General features: G+C 40.7%; 1 protein-coding gene across 1 annotated transcript in view; it reads right to left on the bottom strand.

Annotated features, from left to right (window-relative positions):
* Positions 1-22,908, bottom strand: part of cdh2 (cadherin 2, type 1, N-cadherin (neuronal)) — a 60,200-nt gene that overhangs the window by 2,431 nt on the left and 34,861 nt on the right. The window contains exons 3-15 of the mRNA XM_085440456.1: positions 20,991-21,199; positions 17,343-17,510; positions 15,849-16,004; positions 12,643-12,787; positions 12,206-12,378; positions 11,065-11,202; positions 10,396-10,581; positions 9,408-9,661; positions 8,570-8,712; positions 7,395-7,628; positions 6,346-6,579; positions 5,972-6,111; positions 1,413-1,577 (exon numbers count right to left, since the gene is read on the bottom strand). Of these exons, the coding sequence (XP_085296582.1) occupies positions 1,413-1,577; positions 5,972-6,111; positions 6,346-6,579; positions 7,395-7,628; positions 8,570-8,712; positions 9,408-9,661; positions 10,396-10,581; positions 11,065-11,202; positions 12,206-12,378; positions 12,643-12,787; positions 15,849-16,004; positions 17,343-17,510; positions 20,991-21,199 (2,345 nt within the window). The remainder of the gene's footprint in view (positions 1-1,412; positions 1,578-5,971; positions 6,112-6,345; positions 6,580-7,394; positions 7,629-8,569; positions 8,713-9,407; positions 9,662-10,395; positions 10,582-11,064; positions 11,203-12,205; positions 12,379-12,642; positions 12,788-15,848; positions 16,005-17,342; positions 17,511-20,990; positions 21,200-22,908) is intronic.

The raw sequence follows: 22,908 nt of genomic DNA, 5'->3' as shown, positions 1-22,908 counted from the left end.
TGGTGAACTCGCTGTCTCTTTTTTGTGCCACGGTTAACAAAGAGATGTGCAATCAATCCACTGTAATCTCTAGGCACACCTAACCCCGCCAGGCTCTATGTAAAACAATGAACGCCATCATTTAAGGTTTGCGTCCCTCTGTGGAGAGACGTCCCACCTGTGGACAACAAAGGTCATTTGAAGTTGGTGCTATTGTATTTAAACTACCCCCTCCCCCTCTGTCAGAACAAAGCAGGAGTTCAGTAATAGACCTTTGTTTGTCAGATTGTCAAGTTAAAGTCCTTCTGCTAAACCTATTCCTATTTTTTGTCCATCTAATTTAATTAGGAGACACAAGCTCCTGGGGCATGTGGAGACCATTCAGGATGGAGATCAGACACACTCCCCCTCCCCAGCCCTCGCTGTCTCCCTGCTCCTCTGGCAGATAGCCCTATCAGTTAGGTCGGATTCCAGCTCCATGTGCATGCTGAAGCTACCATGACTGAGCTTTAGTGGCAGTCAAATTTGGAACTAAAAACAGGTCAGGGTGCTCGGAAATGTCTCAAAGGCCTTGCAAGCACTATAAAATGATATGTTTAAAAAAAAGTGATCAAGAATGGTTTAAACTGTCAGGCTGTTACTCGCGGGACAGCACAGACTATTACATTTCATCACATATTAGCTGTTACGACAAGTAACATGGCTCACGGTGAGATTAAAATAAGAGGTGCCTGAGTAAAGGGATCTGAGAGATAGATGTTCGGGGGCAGAGCAGAGAGAGCTAGCTCTAATCTAAAAACATGGGCACCATCCAAAAACTAGGGGAGAACTCCATTTGTAATGCTGTGAAACTCTTGTCTGTTGGAGCTTGTGAAAAATATATGACTGCTCTTTTCATTTTACATTCTCCCTTCATGCTGGAGTCAATGATGGCCTGAGGCAAACGAGGGCACGCCGAGCAGTTCACTGCAATAGAAAGCCAATGTATTGCTTCTCGCATCTCCTATTTCTATATCCTGACACATCTATAACTACTTTGGCAGAAAATGAGGAGAAAAACAATTATATCCAAGTGAGTTAGCATCATGTACTTTTTGGGCTTTATACATGTTTGAGTGGATATTTCTGAAATGAAAAATGTTTCAACTTTCTGCTGGGAAAAGATGAAAACAATTCTCATAACGACTGATTCAATTTAAAGTACTTCTCTGTCAACTACAAGGGAGCGAGCAACTCCTTGATGCTCAGTCATATGAGCCAAATTGTTTATTTAGACACAAGTTTATTATAAGAAAACCAGTCAGCTTGGAAATGAAATTCAAGCTTTGCAAGACCTCTGATCCTTTTATTTCAGCTCTTATCCTTGGATTTGATTTTCACCTCACCGCAAAATAATGTCAGATTTCAACAACATTACTGGCTGATGTTTTTACCTCATTGATGAAGTCTCCGATGTCTCCGGGGTGGGGTGCTGCTGACCTCATTGGGTACTGTGGCTCAGGGTGGAGGGGCCTCTCGTCTAGACGGCGGATTCCCACCGGCTTGATGGCATCGGGCTCTATCGTGTCCGGCTGCTGGAGCTGACTCAGGTCATAATCCTGGGGAATACAGACAGAAGGGACTTAGCTAAGCACCGTGGCAAGACCCCAAACTGAGTATGATTATTTAAATAGGTAAGCACATCCTGTGCTGTAAGTAGGAAGAAGTAGTTCAGCTCAGTGGAGGGGAGATTTTAAAGTTAGAATCCAGCGAGAAGAGTTGAGGGAACACGAGGGAAACTTTAATCTTCTTGTCTGTGAAGTACAAGCCCAGGGACAATTTGACACATAAAAAAGCGCCAGCGCTGAGGGGGGGCCAAGCTGAGGACCACATCATACGCTGCAGAGTGTTTGTACTTGGGCGGTGTGCTGCAGGAAGGATGTGCAGGCGACTGTTTTGCTCTAATCAATGCCCAGACACGGGATGGTGGATATGCATAAGCCATTTCTAATCCTATTAACATTACCAAGGCAACCTGAATGGCTCGCAGTTTGCGCAAAGTCATGGGCAAGGAAGAAGGAGGAAAAAAAGGGTGAAGAGAAAAAAAGAGTTAAGAGCGAGAAAGAGGCTGTGGTGAAGAACAACCCAGCTGAGCTGAATGACTGAATGGTATCAGGGTGACAGCAGATATGATAGAGAAAATGCCATTTGAGAATCAGAGTGTGTGCCTAATAAGCGTGCATGATGGATTGTCTCTCTTTAAGAGATTTTCGTAATCCATCCATCTCTAATATGCCCCTTCAAAATTGTCTTTGCTCAGTTGCACACGTACCTACACACAGACACTCGAAAGAGTGGAAAAAACGTGCAGATATTCTTGAAACAATTTTACAACAAATCCTCAAATGAAGCACCAACATCCTGAATAGAAAAAACACAACCAAGCAAGAAGTCAGTTTACAAGTACTTTACTCCAGACATTTTTTTGCTATTTGATTTAATACCCAATAACAAAAGCTCTGTTGGTGAATGGGGTATAATAACAGTCACATGCCACACGAAAAAGGTATCCATCATCTTTGGCTCATTTCAGTCCAACTCCCATTTCACCTTGTCTAAGGTCGTGCTCCAGAAGGGTCAGGAACAAGTGACAGGAATTGCAATGGAGCCATATAATGGCTTAACTATGCAGGAAGGTCTAATGATACACCAGCCCCCTTCAGGGATCAGACTTTTCACACATACGCTGGCCTGATGAAATATTTGCCACCGGCGTTCATGACCCACATTCAAAGAAGACTAAACATTGTTAAGCATCATACACCCCATATATATATATATATATATATATATATATATAAACATGCTTTCAAATGCAAGGTGCCTGTTAGAGGATTATTTTGTCGTCCTGTTTTACTGTGATACATTTGGTCGACAGATTACTACCATTCTCATGTCCTTGCAATTATAAGCTTATCATTAGCTCAGCATAAAGACTAGAAATAGGTCTGCTTGTTAGCAGCTCCCCATCTTCGCTGAGGTTACTTCTTACTGTGCAGATCTGAGCATAGTTTTCCTTTTCTTATATACAGCAATATTAATAAAACAAGAGTAAAAAAAAAAAAAAAAAGAAATCCAAAAATTTTAAACTATTTGAAAGCTGTAGATGTAGTTCAGTAATTATTTCCTTTTGCTCAGGGTTATGAAAAATTTAAATAATGACCAAAGGTGCAAAAAAGCAAGCGCTATTTTCTAATAAATTTGGAGTTCTCCTTGAAGTTAAGTCATAGTTCCTCTGATGTGCAGAATGTCTTCTTATCTGTGTAACAGGTGGTTAATTTGTTTCATTTATTGAAAAATAAATCAAAACCTTTCGGGTTTTTCCAAAGCATGCCTTCAAAGCCACACTGGGTTAGGTTAAGGTGAAGGAAATTTTCCTGAGGTCACTTATGGAAGCAGATGGCTCTTTCTCTCCCATTTTTTTTTAACTTGCAAACCTGTCCGCAACTGCCTGTCCATCTGTCATTATTTCCTTATTATTACTTTTTTCAATGTGTGCTGAGTGGGTGCCTGATCAGCTGTCTGCCTTTGATGAAATGCGTACTTCACAGAGCAATACAAAACCAGGGCAATGGCAGCAACAACTAAAATCATATACTCTGAGCGCACCCAATGGTCTGACACTTCAATTTCCTCCCCAGCGGGAGATAGGGAGAACAGAGGTGGGCATTATAAAGTCCACGTTGCTGGGAAAGTCAGGTCTATTTTTTACCCAACACTGACTTCGCCGATTCCACAGACAAGACCATTTTCTCCTGGCTCCCTGCCCTTCTCAGCACCACTCAAAATGGAAGCTTGTTTTCCCTCAATAAATTGCTGCACCCGCTCGTTTGCCTTTGAAGGGTGTTATATCATGTGGCTGTTTCCTTTTCAACATGTTTTGGGCCGCAAGTTTGTGCATTTTGTGCTGGAAAGTGAGGACGCGAATACACAAGTGGTTCAGTCCCTCCTGTCTAATCACTGGCAGATGTGTAATGGCTTTCCAGTCGTATTGTTACCTTAGACAGGGCTTCATTATTGTGCCACAGCAGATGTCTGTCTCTAAATGACATCAGCTTACCAATTACAAGTCTCCCAGGCTAATTTGCTCCTGCTCTGGGTCAGGCTGGGGTCTCCCGCACATTTCTGCTATATCTAAGCCACCAAAGCACTTCAGCAAGCAGCAAGAAAATAGCCCATTTGGTATATTACTGCCTTTTTTTTATGAAATGATTCCATTTTGCTAACAAGGGGTTATTAGGACAATTGAATTTGTGCCTGTGTGTGAGCCTGATCAGTGCGGGATGATACAGAGATGTGACTCTCCCGATGCCTGTGGCAATGCATGTCTGTTGTGTTGGTGTTGCGAAGCAGAGAGCAGTTCCAGTTGAGAGACATTCCCAATATTTCTGGAACCAATTGGATCAAAATGTGTTTGCCTTATTGATTCGAGCTTTCGATTTCCAGCTCCCTCCTAGAAAAAAAACGTCCAATTTACGTCTTACAATTCATTGTGAATTGCTGAAGTGTATCCTAAAGCGGCACAATGAGCAGACCTCATGCTAGAATGAAGCATTGTAAGTCTATGCATGCTTGCAAAAGAATCTAGGTGGTCCTTTATGTCCTCTGTAGCTTCAGCTATGCAGAAATTGCTTCCGTGCTGCATAAATATGACCTGAATATTCCACACCAACAAAGACCACACACTGTACAGCTAGATGATGTGTATAGCATGGCATTTCTCTGCAGTGTGAATAGACTCCTAAGCTGCAATAACACAAAGGTTCTCCACAAAACAAGAAAAGAAAGAAAAAGAACAAAAAGTTGTTTGGATAAACATATAAACATGTTACAATGCAAAAAGAATTTTAGAAATCTGAGCATTATTGTCATTATTATTAACTTAAAAATGTGCTGTTGTGGAATTTTGATACTTTTTGGATACATCAAAGAATTACAGTTATTTAGGACCATTAAAATCTGGTTTATTAACTGCCCCTGAGATGTTTTCTTGTTTCATATCTCCCTATACTAAACTATGCTGACACAGTCCAAATAAAAAAAAACCCCCAAAAAAACCAGAAACTTTGAATTTGTAAAGTATTTCTCTGTTACTTTCTTTATTAATGCCTAATTGATATAGACATCAAGACATACAGTAATGTGCAAAAATCAAAAACAGAGTCTCTATAATTATAACCAACTAGATAGTCGATATATGGTACAATCACCTTTACTCTTTGACACACCTGAACTCTCCCTGGCAAGCTTTCCTAAGCAGTCTTCAGGAATAGTTCTCCAGGCTTCTTGAAGGACACTGAAAGCTGATTGACGGTGGTCTATCATGTGTTTTTCTATTCAGGTATACTTTTATTTGGGGTCTTTGTCATGCTGAAACATTTCCATGTTGCAATTAAATGCTTTGCAGATGATACTGCATGGTAGATAAAATCTGATTGTACTTTGCTGCGTTCATAATTCCATGAAGTTTGACAGTGAGAGCAGACCCAAACCATGACAGAGCCTCCACCGTGTTTTACAGTTGGCTGTAGACTCTCGTGCCGTACTTCTGTCCTGATCTTCTCTGAACATACTGACAACAATTTGAACTAAAGATTTCACACCATAAGACTTTCTGTTAATTTTGATTATAGTACTTGTGTAAGTTTGCATCACTCAGCCTTTGTTTGCCTGATGGATACGGATTGTTTTTTAGGCGAACTACTTCAGTTTCCTCAGTTCTTTTTAGGGCACAGTGCACATCGTGGCGAAATATGCCAAGTTTTTGGACACTAGCTCTTTGGGAATGACTTTCTTGGTGCAAAAAATACTTTGTTAAATACCTGTGTTGTCTGTGGTATTTTCAGTAGATACAATTCACAATCAGTAATTAACATCTGTTGTTACCTATTCTATTGAGAACAGCAGATTTTCTGATTCTTTAGAGGTGCACCCAAACTGTTATGATTCTTACCTGATCCTCTTCTCCTCCACCTTCTTCATCATACTTCAGGATGTTGTCTCTCACGTCATCCTCAGGATCGATAAGGAGCTGCTTAGCCTGACGTTCTTTATCACGACGCTTCATCCACACCACAAACATCAGCACGAGAACTAATAGGCAGAAAGAAAAGCAGCTCTCATACAATGAAAAATAATAACCTGCATATTTTCATTCAAATGTAATCGGATCCAGTGTTTTAGAGCTTGGACGTGGGCCTGATCAAGGCTATCTTTTTGTTAATCCTGCGGTAATCTAGTGATATCTCGGATAATGTTTAGCTGTCTTTATAATCCCCGTGTGCGTTCCCGTGGTGTGCTGTTTGAGAGAGCCACTGAGACACTCACTGAGGAGGATGATGATGCAGAGCAGAATGGAGATGATGGCGCCTGTGCCTAGGCCGGCAGCCATGATGTGCTGCTGGTCAGTGCAGTCTCCGTTCATGTCGCACTGGCACACTTTAATCCGCAGGTAGGAGGTGTTAGACATGGGCAGGTTGCCTGAGTCCGTGATTATGATGGGGATCTCATAGATACCACTTTCAAGGAAGCCAATCTTCAGGCTCACCTGAGCATAGTCACCTGAGAGACGGACAGGAGAAAAGAGCTGTCTTAGCACCTTGTTAGAGGAAACACATTTCGAGTGGTGAGTCTAAAGATTAAATAACTCAGGCTGTTTAAATATAAAAGAGACAGGAAGCCTTTCATAGGGGATTAAGTCTAAACTCTGAATGCTTGTTTGTGTAGACTATGTTCGCAGCGTGATTACACTCCTATTACCACAAATATGCAACATAAATTCCTACCTGGAAGTTGCATCAGCATATCTAATCCAAAACATGGTCCTGATTTGGATTTGGAGCTTATAAATCTACTGAATGCGTTTTGATAATGCTGCTTAGGCTAAATTCCCAGCTGCGATAATCCAAATGCCATTATCCTATTAAGATATATTCACTGCGTTTCAACTCGCACCATCTAGTAGCTAACAAACAACAGATGAGTTCCTACACTCGTGTTTTGTTGTAAATTAGCATAAACAATTAGTGACTGCTGAGTAAGGTTAATATATTGTTTCATTGTCAGATCTGGCTGTGTGATTTCTACAGCGTGTAACTAATACACAAATTTCACATGTGCTTTGGAGGATAACAGATGTGAATGCTATAAATACTGTATGATTTGAGACTTTGGAGTTTTCTAATTAATCATCAAATGCCACTTTTTACTTTTCTTTTACATCAACAAACACAAACGTGGGCACGCAAGCGCAAAACAGCCGAATTGCCTTCTGTCACACGCTATCAGGGGAACAGCAAAACGAAGGTTAGTTTTACTAAATTAGCCCAGGGCTCGAGCGCCTGAGCAGCACGGTGAAATCATAGTCTGCATCTTACCGCTGATTCTTGTTATGGTCCAGTTTCTCCGAACATCAACGGGCCTGTTGGCTAACTCAAAGGCGAATGGCCCAGCATTTGGGCTCAGGTCTCCATCAAATGCAGTGATGTTGATGGCATTCGGGTCTGGCTTTTCACATATTTCCACCTCCTGAGGGGACACCCGGGGCGCATTGTCATTGATATCCAGTAGGAAGATTTGGAGAGTTCCTGTGCCACTTGCTGGCGGTATACCTGTGTAAAATAAAAAACACACATATAGTTAACATCAACTTTTTACGAGACGTAAGATTTCCCAAAATTCACATATGGAAAGCAATACTTGCTATTGAAATGCCATCTCTCATTTCGCAGTTATTATACAGTGGACATAGAAAAGTAAAGCATGAAGTTTAAACTTTGGGTTTCACTCTAAAAAGCTTTTTGCTCTAGTGGAGGAAGATCCGCACAAAATGAATACTGATCTGAGAATTTAATCTTATGTGGGGAGATGGGCCGAAACACTTGGATATCAGAACATTTAGTGTGTGTGTGTGTGTGTGTGTGTCTCTGAGTGTGTATGTTTGTATGTGTGTCTGAAGAACGTCTTCCTGACGAAGGGCACGGGTCGGGAATACTAAAGCAGACAAACAGAGCCCACTGTCGCTCCTCTCAGGCTCCTCTATGTATTCACTCAGCTAAGAGGCTTTTTTACCATTCAGGCCACGCTCAAAGGAGCTAGTCATCCAATCCTGACCCATTAATGCTGAGAAACCTCTTTATTGGTGGAGTTTTTAAGCCTATTGGCCTAAGCTATGCTCCGTAGAACAGGGTAAACCTGAACAGAGGTAAATCCCGCCAGTTCAGAGACGAGGTGAATACATCCACATGCTCTGGGATTGCTAGCACATTAACCCCCCAATAAGGTGCTCGGCGTTTCAGATGTGCCAAGTGCCTGGTTTAAGGTTGACCTTCGAGAATTGAGAATGTCTTTGTGGCTTTAACCAAGATAGATTTTTTTTTCAGCAGATGCGTTGCACTTGTGCACTGGCTTCAGGTGAAACACATCACAGAGGTAGTCAAAGTGATGCAAGGTGGAAGATAGACCTTTGAGAGGTAGGCTACACTAGACAGCTAGGCTTCCTTTAGAGAAGTGAGTATTAGCTCTTACTGCATCCATCTAGATAGATACGTACCATTGTCAGTAGCCAGGAATGTTGCATTGTACAGATTGTTCTTCACGTAAGGTGATTCTCGGTCCAAAATGGCAATCGTTGTGATCCGGCCGGTGTTTGTGTCGATCCTTAACCAGTTGGCTGGATCTGAGAGTTTGGAGTACCTGAAGAGAAATACAAAGAGATTCACACAGTGACTCGTTATTTCAAGCCAGGCGTTATTTACCGAGTTCTCTGATAAAAGCATCGAGAATGTCTCAAAGGTTTAATTTTGTATTCTGCTGGAAAAAAAAGTCTGTTTCCAGCTTGGCATTTTATTCTTTTTGTCTTTATTAGTTTACACGGAATAAATATTTTAGACCATGAATTTTTACATAATTATTCTAACTTTGGAGAGCAGCCTCACGGGGGAAACCAAACTCAGTAGCTCAAACTAATTTGTAGGACAAGCCGTGGAATTACAAAGCTAGCTCATTTCTCATGGACTGTTTTCAAGCAGATAAATACTTCCACTGCCAAATAGCTGTGATGAAAAGGAAAAAAAATAAGGCTGAAGAATGAGATGGAGACTGCTGCTGGCTGCTAAGTGTTATCTTAACAGGCCTAATGGAGAGAATAGCTGTCACCTTAACCTACCATATTACTCCATATTTTTCACATGCTCAATAGCATTATTCATATTAGAAGCTGGATGTGATGTACTTGAAAAGGGGGAGAACACATTCGAGGAAATTGGGCTAACTTTAAAGATTAGAGGAATTCTTCCAAATTTCCACATCTGAAAGGTGGACTCGAATCTTTTGAAGAGGTGTAAAGTTTCAATCAGACTCTCCTTTTTACTTTTTACTGTAAAATGTACCTGATGGTTTGCTGCATGAAGCGATCAGGATCCTGTGCACTGAAAGTGGTCAGTGTTGACTGTGGCATCATTCCCTCTTCAAGCCTAACGAATTTGGGGTTGGGCTCAAAGTAAGGACTCTCATTGACATCTATCACTCTGATGGAGACGGTGGCAGTGGACTGTCGGGGAGTGTGGATGCCTTTGGCCAGGGAAACTTCATTCCTCGCTTCCACTGTCAGCACATACGTCCTGCTGGTTTCATAATCAATAGGCTGAAAAACAGTAAAGGAGATTGGAGTGAATCACACCTTAAACATATAGGGTAAACTAAATCACATGAAAATTGTGGTTATGTGTCACTGATCTGAAAGCAATAACTAAATCATTTTCTTCGTCTTTGCCTGAAAAATGCTATCGTGAACACTTGCATTGGACAGTGGGACGAGATAAAGAGACTAAATCCTTTTATGGTCAGCTCAAGGATACAAAACAGCAGGAGAGCTGGTGTAAGAGATGCGCAACCAATCTTTTCCATTTGAAATGTGGTCGGAATTAACAAAAAAAAAAGGATTTAAATCTTTCATTATATTTTAAAATTTTGATTTTGCACAATATTTGTTAGGAACAAAGCTTTTACAAAATATAAATTGCTGTCACTAAATTAACCTTTGTAAAAAAAAAAAAAAAAAAAAAAAGACAAAATCCGAGAGGTGCTGCAATTTATCAGTACTCGTCTACAGATGCTTTACACAAAATTATTTTTCTACTTTCAGATAATTAATCAGGGCGGATTGCTAATGGGTTTTTACAGACAAGAGGTGAGATGACATATGAGGCAACTTTCCTTCTATTAAATCCATGCATCTCCTAATCAAATAAACATGACCCATGTTTTTCATGCCAGACCACATGTCATGTATCATTGCAAACATATATGCATACATATACTATGCGTTTCCATGGGATTACAGGCTGTTTGAAGAGCTTTTTCAATAGGAGGCTTTACCTTGACGACTGTTACCAAGCCCTCATTAGTGGTTGGATCAGTGGGCACGGAGAACCTGCCGGTGGGGTCGCCCCCGGTGATTTTGTAGACAGCATTCCAGGCCGGCGTGTTGGGCTGGTCCTTGTCAGTCACTGTCAGGTTAGCCACAATGACATTCACGCGGTTTTCAGGCACCTCGCCGAAAAACTGCATGAATAAACCATGAACACAGAGAGCAGCGAGCTGTTAGTGATACTGCTGTGGCAGCGAAAAATACACTGAGCCTTGTCTCACACGGCACAGCAGGACCGATCTTGGGTAAATAGATATCTAAGGTAACTTATCATGTCGTCATGGTCATCTCATTCCCCGTGCTCCCCCGATAGCACAACAGTAGCATTACAAATTTCAGTGATTCGCAGGCACAGCAAGTGCCTCTTTCACTCGGGCAGGCATCCCCTGTACTTGCATGTGTCAACATTTGGAGGGGGATATAACACTTTACGCATGGCTGGTAACTTGTATATCTGTGTATGGCTTCAGAAATGCAGGGCAAGCAGAACTAGGTAAGTGAGCAGAACCGATAGCTGAGTGCATATATCTACATTGGGGTGAAACAGGAGTCCTTGTGGTGCCTCTTTTACGCTAAGATTGCTGTGCTGACATCTCCGATATGAGCTTGTTTCTTACCGTCTCAGCAGTAAACTCTGGCGGGTTGTCGTTAATGTCAGTGACTCTGATGACAGCCGTGGCCGTGTTAGAGAGGCCATACATGGGATTGCCCTCCATGTCACTGGCCTGGATTATCAGTGTGTACTGTGGCACTTTCTAAAGGGAAAGGAAAAAGAGGCTGAATTAGCATCACTCCCAATGGCATCATCAAAAAATCTCTATTTGAAGCTTCATAAAAACAGGATCCATTCTTAAGACTATTGAATTGATTGAGGCTCCCTATTAAGAAGGCAGCACACTGTAAATCAGTATTAATGTGTCCAAATAAAGTGAAACCAAACTGAACAGGCTAGCTTCATAATTATCGTGACTGATGGTGGGTTTTTTATATTAATCTGGTTTATTTCCTGTGAGGTACTCTGAATTTGTTTGTGTGTCTCTGTGTGCGCGTGCGAAAAGTACATCTCTGCTCTGGACAGTATCATGAAGCTAACAAATGACTCCTTTCACATTAAAAACCACTCAGGTGATGGACCAGTTGCTAGGTAATGAGAGTCGGCCAAATTACTTTCATGGTGGCAACTGGCGGACATAAAATGGTGGCCCCCAGGGCGGAAGTGATTGAGCAGCCACCTCAGCCAGATTGCCCTCACTAGAATTGAACCAACTGGCAACTAGCTGTATATATTACTTTATTTATTATGAGATAGATCCCTGCAATTCCAGAGATGGAAAAATAAGATGAAAGTACAGCTCGTAGGCTAGAAAAAAGACAGAAGAAAAAAACAAAGAAAAGAAAAACACAGAGAAGGTGAAAATGAAGAAAGTCCAGTTCTACTTCTCTTTTAATTCTAAATAAGAAATATTCCCGTTGGCTTGTTAGCTCTCAGACAGCCTTGATATATGTTTAAGCAGCTTTGGCATTCCTTTAAAAAGGAATCGAAACATAAACCTCAAATGCACTGATATATCTCCAGAGTAAGAAGATGAAGAACATGGAATATAACGGATGGCCTTGCTAATGAAGGTGTCACTTAAATGCAGGTGCAGTATGCCTATTAAATCAACCTTCTTAAACACAATTTTTACAGTCAGAGTAAGGTAGTAACAGTATTTGAGCAGATTAAACAAGTACCAAGGAAAGAAAAGTGTCAAATACCTCTCTGTCCAGGCCTGCTGCTACTGTAATGATGCCTCCGGTTTTGTTGTTGATGGTGAACATATTGGAGGTTGGACTCTCGGGATTCTGAGACAAGATCTTGTAACGTAGCATCCCATTGGCTGTTTTGGGGTCATCTTTGTCAACAGCCGTCACTGTCATAACAAATGATCCTAAGGGATAGAAAGAACGAGACAGGGTGTCGATATTTTCACGTCACCGCTCTAATTGGCAATCAAAATACATTAGAAGTTCAGCGAATGCCGCTACGCTGAACACAACCTGAATTATAGCTCTGCTGTAATACATCCTTAATGCTTTTGTTTTCTTATAATACAGCTGATCGCTAGACAAAGTGATAACACAGTGGCCACCCCAGAAATGCCATCAATACTCTTTAATCTGCAAACACAGTGGTAGAGAATACACTTTATTACCTGGCTTGGAACCCTCTGGAACGGTGCCATTCCAGATCTGATGGGTGAACTCGGGTCTGTTGTCATTCATGTCGATCACATTGATCACAATATCAATAGGGTTTTCAACTTGGTTTCCATTCAGGTCTACTGCATGAGCTCTTAGCTGGAGGAAAATACAAACACATCTGTACTATAAGCACTGTTCAAGTAAAGGATGTTCTCATACACATAAACAACATATGGGCTTAAACCACAAAGCACTTACTCAGTCTCACCTATCAAACTTTGTGTTAAAGCCATTACAAGAATTAGTCTTATACCAACTTGTGTGCGGGTTACTGCTCATATACAGTGCCTTGAAAAAGTATTTGGAGTACTTTTCCACGTTTTGCCACGTTACAACAACATATTTTAACAGAGATTATATGTGATAGCCACATAAAGTGTGGCGTGCATTTGTTTTCAGCCTCCTTTACTTGGATAGTCCACCTATGTGTACTTTAACTTCATTATAAATACAGCTGTTCTGTGAAGGCTTCAGAGGTTTGCTAATTCAAATGTATTTATATAGGTCCAAAACAAACATCATGTGCCTCAAAGTGCTTTATCTTTTAAGGTAAAGACCCAACAATAATACAGAGACAACCTTAAAATAACCTCCTATGAACAAACACTTGGCAACAGTGGGAAGGAAAAACTCTCTTTTCCAGGAAGCAGGATCAGAGAGCCATCTGCAAAAGACCAGGCCCTGTTACAGTATAACTAAGGGAGGATTCGGGGTCACCTGATCCAGGCATAACTATAAGCCTTATCTAGAAGGAAAGTTTAAGTCTAATCCTAAAAGTAGAGAGGGTGTCTTTCTATCGAATCCAAACTGGGAGCTGGTTCCACAGAAGAGAGGCCAGAGAGCCTCGGAGAGCATTAGTGAACAAAAAAAAGCATCATGAAAACCAGGAAACATACCAGACATGTCAGCGATAAAGTTGTGGAGAAGTTTAAAGCAGGGTTGTATTATGAAAACATATTTTGGGTTTTCAGTATCTCACAGACCACTTTTCAATCTATCATCTGAAAAAAATTATGAAACATAGTGGTGGCAACATCATCATGTTGTTGGGAAGTTGGCGAGAGATCATGGGAAAGTGGATGGAGCTAAATACTGGGCAATCCTGGAAGGAAACCTGTTTGAGGCTGCAACATTCTTGAGACTGGGCGGAGGTTCACCTTCCAACAGCGACAACGACCCTAAACATACAGCCAGAGCTACAATGAAATGGATTAGGTCCAAGCCTATTCATGCATTAGAATGGCCCATTTGAAGTCCAGACCTAAATCCTATTGAGAATCTGTGGAAAGACTTTAATATTGGTGTTCACAGACACTCAATCTGACTGAGCTAGAGCTATGGTCAGAGGGCCCGGTGGCGCCAGTGTCCGGCAGCCTCGCCTCTGTCAGTGCGCCCCAGGGTGGCTGTGGCTACAATGTAGCTTGCCATCACCAGTGTGTGAATGTGTGTGTGAATGGGTGGATGACTGGATATGTAAAGCGCTTTGGGGTCCTTAGGGACTAGTAAAGCGCTATATAAATACAGGCCATTTACCATTTACCATATTTTGCAAAGAAGAATGGGCAGAAATTGCAGTCTGTCGATGTGCAAAGCTAGTAGACACAAACCCCGAAAGACTTGCAACTGTAATTGCAGCAAAAGGTTCAAAAAAGTACTGACACAAGTGAGCTGAATACAAACGCACGGGACACTTTTCAGATGTTTCTTTATAAAAAAGATGCATATTTTTCTTCTACTTTACAATTATACCCTTCTTTGTGTCGGTCCATCACATAAAATCCCAATAAAATTCATTTATGTTTGTGGCTGTGACATAACAAAACATGGAGAAATTCAAAGAGTATGAATACTTTTTCAACGCGCTGTAAAGACAGCTATGCATGTATAGCAAAAGATAAAGGACGACTATATTTATTCAAATGAAATGCCACAGCTGTTTCATGGATGTCTCGCGAGACAAATACATTCTGGTTTAACTCATATCATATTTACCATATTCATCATTTATCATAGTTATACTGCTGCCTAACATGGAAGCCCATTTGTTTTATAAGACTAAATCTGATTCACTGCATCTTTTTGTCGTTCAAGTCTACTTTGTCCAACATAATGTATGCTTCATGCCTAACATGGGATTTAAATTCACTCATACATGAGTTGTCATACTTTTATAGCATAAAAGTATAAAAACAAATGATAAATTCAGAGTTATATCTGTGGCAGCAAATATAGTTACTCTATTAGATCCAAGCTCTCTAAACAGATTGACAGATACTACTTCTTAACTCACTGTGATAATTCCCATCAAATGAATGAAGATAAAGTTCACCAACTTGTAATGAAGAAACTCACACGGGTAGAAATGGTATATAAAATGAAGCCAAATCAACTTAACTGACACATTATTACAACAGAACACATACACGCACACTGACACTACAAAGGAGAGGATAACTAAAATCTTAATGATTTTGTCGGTTTTCTTTCAGGTGATGTTATGTATCGAGTGCAGCAGCAGAATAGCATCATCTATTATACTAGTCTTTTACCACAAGTTGCTGTGTGATTCTTATACCTGGTGCTTGAATTGCAAAATATTCAGTGGACTTCATGTTACAGTGTCAAGTGCAGACAGCAACATTAATAGAGGAAATTGCAAAAACTACAAAAGAATTACGGACATATAGCTTAAATTGAACAAGCATAGACATCTGTGACTTTGTGACCTTCCAAGGCCAGTTGATTAGACTTTACAAGACGAATATGTCAAAGGCTATGATTTCATTTAAACTACAACCTTTATGATTTTCTACCATATTGCTTTCAAGCACATTATTTAAGTCAAACTTAATGGAATGGAAAAACCACTAATACAGCAGCATCGCAGCTCATTGTGATATATCTAACACACATACAATTTATTCAAAATCCTTGAAATTCTCAGACGGATAAGTCAGATTTCCTGGGAGACCCCCAGTCTTTATGGAATCTGAGATTGTTAAGGCTACACATGACTCTTGAGCACATGCCAATTGGCAGGCACGTACAGCACTACCACAGAACATTTCTCTTTATAATCCAGAATGGAAAAAACCTTTTCAAATCACAAGGAATTATTGAAGAGGGCCTTTGTTTCTAACTATTTTACATGACTCACGTGGAAGCTGGAGATGTGCTCCCGATCAAGGGGCTTGTTGACAGACAGCTCTCCGGAAATTGGGTCGATGATGAAGATTCCAGTGGGAGGCTGGTCAGCACCCGGGCCTGTCACGCTGTATCGCAGGGATCGGTTTTTATCATGATCTGATCGGATCTGTTGGTATAAAGATTTGTTAATGATAGGACACACACACATACATATACATATATATACACATATATATACATATATATATACATACATATATACACACACATACATATATACACATACACATATACATACATATATACACATACACATATATACACATACACATATATATATACACACACATACACATATATATATACACACATACACATATATATATACACACATACACATATATATATACACACATACACATATATACATACACATACACATATATACATACACATACACATATATACATACACATATATATATACACATACACATATATATACACATACACATATATATATACACATACACATACACATATACATACACATACACATATACATACACATACACATACACATATATATATATATATATATATATATATATATATATATATATATATATATATATATATATATATGAATGAATGAAACCCACCCAATAATCCCTGAATTGCTAATTATTTCTAGTACTAATCAATGATTTCAACAGCAATCACAATATTGGTTTAAAAATAGGTTGTTATGTGAATACAATAGTACATATAAAATGAGTGTCTACATATACACGTATTGAAATTCTCTCTTGGCTGTCTATCCTGCTTGCCATGTAAGCTGAGACCCCAGCTCCTACACTCTTGATCCGTTCTGAGCAAACTGAGCTTTTCCTCTTCCTGATATCACCCACTAAAGCCAATAAACATCCCATCAAATATGGCCGGATTAAAAATAAATCATACTTAGAGAATGTACAGTACTTAACACTCTGTAAGAAAGTAAGCTTAATATGCTGAAAGGATCTACTTCTTAGCTGTCTCAAGCTTTCCGTGTCCTCTGTCAGCCACCCACACCTAGCCCTGACTAGAGAATTGGTGTAAATGAATTGGGTTGTGTCTGTCCTTGAGCCATGAAAAAAGGAGTGTAATATCTCAGCAGTCAACCGAAGAGCAATTATGCTCGTGAGCACTTCAGATTTCTCCCTGCTTCTAAATAATGCCAGGTTATACTGGCACCGACTGCTCCCTGAAACAAAAGATAAATAATACAGTGGGGGGAAAAAAACCCTAACCTTTAGCAAAGTGCTGTAAATATGAAGCATTTTGTTCAAGGCACAAATCTCCTGCCTCTAACCCTTTGAGTGAAGGCCCAGGGTAAGGACGAGCCTGCAAGGTTGTCATATAAAGCAAAGGGCTTTTTTTGGTTTGTGTGTGTGTGTGTGTGTGTGTGTGTGTGTGTGTGTGCGTGTGTGCGGACATGCATGTGCTTGTGTGAAGTACATTACCCGGACAAGCTCTTGTGGGAATGGGCCTCGTGAGTTCTCTGGGACATTGATTGGGGGGATGACCCAGTCTCTCTTCATGCGTTTCAGCTGGCTGTCCATGTTTCGTGGTGGAAATGCTATTTCCTTTAAATCCTTGGACATGACTGGAGGGACAGCGCCTTCCTGCACCTGGCAAAAGCAAATGATTTAGTGATCACATGTATGCGGTCAAGTATGAGCACGTACATTTTTAGCCCTGCCAGCGCACGGCTCTGTGGACGGTAAAGCTTGAAGTTTGAATGCCACAGAAGTTTTTCAACAGTCACTTTACATTATGCAGAGACGGTTTGTACAGAGATTCTTGCATTTTAGACTCCTGATGACTTTAGTGACCTGACTCTACCTCAGACACAAGCATCAGGCGGACAACTGTGGTTAGAACAAATGAATTTGATTCAGTTTAGTTTATATAGCAACAAATCACAACAAGAGTCACTTCAAGGTGTTTTATATTGTAAGGTAAAGATACTACAATAACACAGAAAAACAACCAGATAACCCATTATGAACAAGCACTTGGCAACAGTTGGAAGGAAAAACTCTATTTTAACAGGAAGAAACCTCTGGCAGAACCAGGATCTGGGAACTGAAAAGACCAATTAATGCATGCCAGAAAAATGCGGTACATTCCCTTCAGGATATAAAAAAGAGCAAGTGATTCTTACACTTTTGTCAAGATGTTCCTTTGCAATTACATGTATTTATTTTATGGGTTAATAGCATTCATTGGCAAACACTAACATGGTGATTTCAGAATATAAGCATGATAAGGAAACACACTACGAGTTCTGGTTTGCTTTAAATGGCAGACGTCTTCTTATGTCCTGATAAAATACACCCACAGAGATAGAGCAGCTTCCATAATGGATCTGCCATCCTCCCTCGGCTGTAATGAATGAGATTTGAAACAAAGGAGGATGGTACCTGAAAGCCAGACACTAAACACACAGATGGCTCAAATTGCCTATGCTGCTCCAGAGACTGAGGAGACTGAAGTAGTGCCAGAGAAAGTTAAAATAACCTTGAACAAAACAAGGCAGAAAGGAAAACAGAAAAACAATATGCGAAATCCGTCAATGTCAATCTATGATAGCTGGAATTTTAATGGAGCTGCCGTGCCCCTTCAAGTATCTCCCCCACTGTTATTTTTATGTAATTAATTAAATGTTGACCGGTCGTGAGGTAGTCAAGTCCTACAAACTACAAAGTACCCTATGCAAACACAGAAATTAATTACCACTTTCTCACCTTTATAACATGACCCATATCCCACACTCCCCCTCCTCTAACATCTGGGGAGCTGTTGCCAAGCTTCCACTAATCATGTTTGAAATCCGATTATACTGCTTTCACACATTGGAAATGCAGAGAGGCAAGCGGACAGATAGTGAGGGAGCATGCTTCAGAAATATCTATTACCCTATTAAAATGGGTGTGAGTGAGAGCAGTAATTATTTGCAACTTGTGTCTGGAATGATGAATGGCATGGTGGGTTTGTTCTGCCCAACGCAAATCTATCTCTGGTACACTGGAGGTCTGTACCAATCCACACTCCGCGAACCCCTCTTCATCTTCCGACTAGGAGTCTACTTCAGAGTGCAGGTGAGTGTTTGGCTGAGTGATGGCCGCCTGAGTGTTTGTGAGTGTGTGGAAAGGATTTCATATGTGTGTGTTTCCCCTTTTAGGAGAAATTCTTCTTTCGGATACTGAAATGTTTTCTCCTCACGGACTGTGGCGGAGCTCAGGTTCTAATGGAGGTCAAGACAGTGGGCGAGTACACACTCATGTTAATGAGGATATTGTTTTGTTGTCATTGATTAAAATGTTTCCCCAAGGCTGGAGCATTCAGGGCACTAATAAAAAAAAATGTAATCACTGATGTGATTAAGAGATGCGTGATGATTCATGACAATAATTGTGCTAGGGGAAGATAACATAGCCGCTCGTGACCTCGTAAACGTGGAAGATACGGGAAAGTCAATCCCTGATTTCATTACAAGCAAATCAGGCCAAATCCAGCAGCTCTCACCAGATACAGATCAGAGTTCAGATACTGATAATAAAGTTAATCATTTGTATACACATGTATCGACCACGTGAGATTCGGATTTAGCAATGCAGAAACTGCGAAAAGTCTATTTTTACCTGATTATTTAAAAAAATATATATTTACCTGTGACCACCCAACAACAGTGAGTAATGGTATCATTAAAATCACATATACCTGCAGGAGTCCCTATAGTAAATGACTGTCAGTGGCTAACGATGGTGTTTTGAAAAGCCCACTAAGTTTAATTTCGACCAAGCAGACCACTATGCCTGCAGCACTGATAGTAACTACACAGAACTGTCAGTATTAATTCTAGAAACACACAAAATAACTATTGACTTTTTATCCGTGTTGCTAAACATTTAAAAATGAATACTTCTGGGAGTTTATTTAAGTCCAGTACTGGAATTGAAATTAAAAGAACATTGGTCTTTTGAAAAGAGTTTTGCTTTTCAGAAAATTCAGAAGAGTCTCCAGAAGGCCAATGAAAGTTTTTACTGACTACTTGATTTTAATGAGTACTTACAACAACATCACTGGCTGAAATACAACCCCAAACCATGACAGAAGCTCCACCAGGTTTCACAGATTCCTTTAGATATTCACCTTCCTCTGTATATACTGTCTGAATTTAAATTCCTTTCTCTATACGACCTGTTACCATTGATTTTCAGTCTGGTTCTTGTGTAATTTTGCATAGCTCAGCCTTTTCTCCCAGTTTCCATTCCTTAAGAGTCTATTCTTGATAGGCACCAATAGGCAAGCAGCTAGATAACCCGAAGGACCCGATGTGTCTCTCAGATACTGTGTCAGATGGATTTTTTACCATCCTTAAGGGCATGACTTACAGATGCTGTTCATCTGCTGTAGATAGCGTTTAGACCTACTACTGTTACGTTTGTCCTCCACTTGTCCAGAAGGAAAACATCTGGCTCTTTGGGAAAAAAATATGAGGAGTCACTCAAGTCTTTTATATATTACTGTATATGTCTGCACTGTAAGCAGATATTTCCTAATTGAGTACTTTTTTTTGGAAAATTCCTTTGATCTCCTCCCAACCACAATGTTGACGTAAGAGCACATGGTCATTCAGACTAATTGCAGATGACTGCACAGCACATCCAGAGGAACAGTTAGAGCGGTACACTACAGCTCAGGCAGATGCTCCCCATCTTCCAAAGCACTAAAAGAGGTGTGGCCCCCTTTTGCATGATAAGGCAATAACCTCACAATCACAAGGCATGCTCAGTGAAATCAACTTTATGGGGAGCTATTCGGCATCTGCTCTTGCTACCCACTGACCGTGTTGAGTGTATGTTTGTGCTCCTAGTAAATTGACACATTAACTTTTAATTAGCAAGCATCCATCCAGTCTTTTGGAACACCTGCTACAATTTAGGGAAGTAGTCAACTGTGAATGTGAAGTGCACCTAATAAGTGTAAGTTATTTGATGCAAGGGGAGAATTGACCATTCAACCTTTCTTTATGGCACTAAACATCAATCAGACACTCAACAAACAAGTTAAAAATGTTATAAAAAGGGTTGAGGTGTATTCACCTGCTGCCTGGGCACCAGCGTGACTTGGGCCACCCATTGCTGCTGAGTGGCGGCGTCACTCGCCGTGATCAGCAAAGGTGACACAGGGAGTGTGGAGCGCTGAAGAGTCCTGGCAGCATAGAGGACTCCGTTGGCCTCTATCCGAAAGTCAGATGGGTTGCTGCATTCAAACTGCATCAGACCACCACGGCCACAGCTGACAAACCTCACTGCAAGAGACAGAGACAAATAGATTTGAGTTCAAAATTAGTTTAACTGTAAAACCCCAGAAAATAAAGAAGAAAGAGCTAGGGATATAGACAAAGGAGAAGGAAGACAGGCAGCCAGACAGAAGGTCCACAAAGGTTTTCTGATTCTCCTTCTCATACTCATACATTATTCACTTCAAGCTGTGCCCCAAAGGTATTGCTCAAAACAGGTGCAGCGGAGGAGAAAGATGGAAGGAGGAGGAAAAAATAACTAAAGAAAAAGAGAGGAAGAGTGCCCCTCAAGGGCTATTAATGAAAAGCCCCAAAACCCACAACAATACATTAACAGTGAGATGTATAAATTAGACTAGTCTACATGTTTCCCCGTGTTTAAGAAACTACGAGGCAAGTGCATAAACATGGTTTATTCTGCTAGTTAAATGCTATTTTCTTTCCAGCTAAAGCCATTCCATGCTGCGTTGTCCCCGATGACACACATGGAAGCCTTCTGTGGGGGACTGCAATCCTCGGAAGACAGGTGCGTGTGTTCGTGTGGGCATGTGTGCGAGCGTGTATGAGTATTTATTTTATAGGCGAGTTCACAAAAAACACACCGAGGCGTCAGACAGGTGGACTTTCGAGTCCCACAGGTGCCTCAGTGGCAGTGGTACAACATCGGTTCATGTTACAAGTGAGTGACAGTCCAGCACAACCTATGTAGCTCTTGCAGGTGCGTGCACAAGCCCATACACACAAACATACAGACATACTTCGACACTTAAGAACATCTTTGTGTGATTTCTTTGTGTATGGGTATGTTTCCCCGTTAACCCACCCCACACCCCAAACATCCCACCCCCACCCCATACTTGAAAAACAGATATATCATTTCTATGGCCGCTCTGCTGATGCTGCTTTGAATTATTAAAGCAGATGTGGAATAACTTAACAAAACCCTTGCAGGTGGGTGCCTAATCTTCCTTTGTGCCGCTTCCCTGGGGACTTGCTCATGTCTTCAGAGCATCATCTGCTCTTGGAGCGCATTGAGTTCCTCTGGGTTTTGAGGATGCAGCAGACTTGCTTAAGGTCTACTGGAAATCCCCACAAGCACACCACATCTTGCAACTATTAAATCTCTTGGTGATGACAGAAGCGAGAAGAAAAGAGAAAGAGAGAGAATTAATCAATGAGGTTGCCCGAGGAAAGTTTGAAAATTGGCATGCAGTGGAATCACATATTCATTCTTCAAAATAGGAAGAGAACATCTTTTGCAAGGACCATGCTCTGCATTCCATTACAAGCTTTTCATATCCAACAGTTCAAATAATAAAGATAAAAGTGACACCACCTTTCTTCCATACTGGAATATACTCTCTATTGACCTTCCCCCTTCTGGTTCAATTACCCATGACCATTTGTTTTCTTCTTGCTGACATCAGATAAATGACCTTCTCCCTCTGAAGGTTTTACCTTAAAGACAGGTACACGCAAACTCAGAGCCTTCAGGCTATCATGATCCAGCCCAAGTCAGCAGCTACTCAGAGGCAGAATACAGAGTAAGAGGCTGTCAAAGTCAAAAGAATCAAAACGCTTCACACTGCGTAAGGTAGGTAGTCTCACACTGCTCTGACTGAAGTGAATTAAGAAATATATAATCCTTTTCTGCAAATGTTCGTAGATTTGATCAAATTAGCTGGTTATTTTGTTGATTAGATAATGACCTGCAATTG

The sequence above is a fragment of the Copadichromis virginalis genome, linkage group LG18 (genome assembly GCF_057382275.1).
Source record: "Copadichromis virginalis isolate Kocher_CV1m ecotype Utaka linkage group LG18, C_Virginalis_male_GT1.1, whole genome shotgun sequence".
Classification (NCBI taxonomy): Eukaryota; Metazoa; Chordata; class Actinopteri; order Cichliformes; family Cichlidae; genus Copadichromis; species Copadichromis virginalis.
Note: the sequence above shows the minus strand (reverse complement) of the source record. Positions and strands in the feature narration are given on the sequence as shown.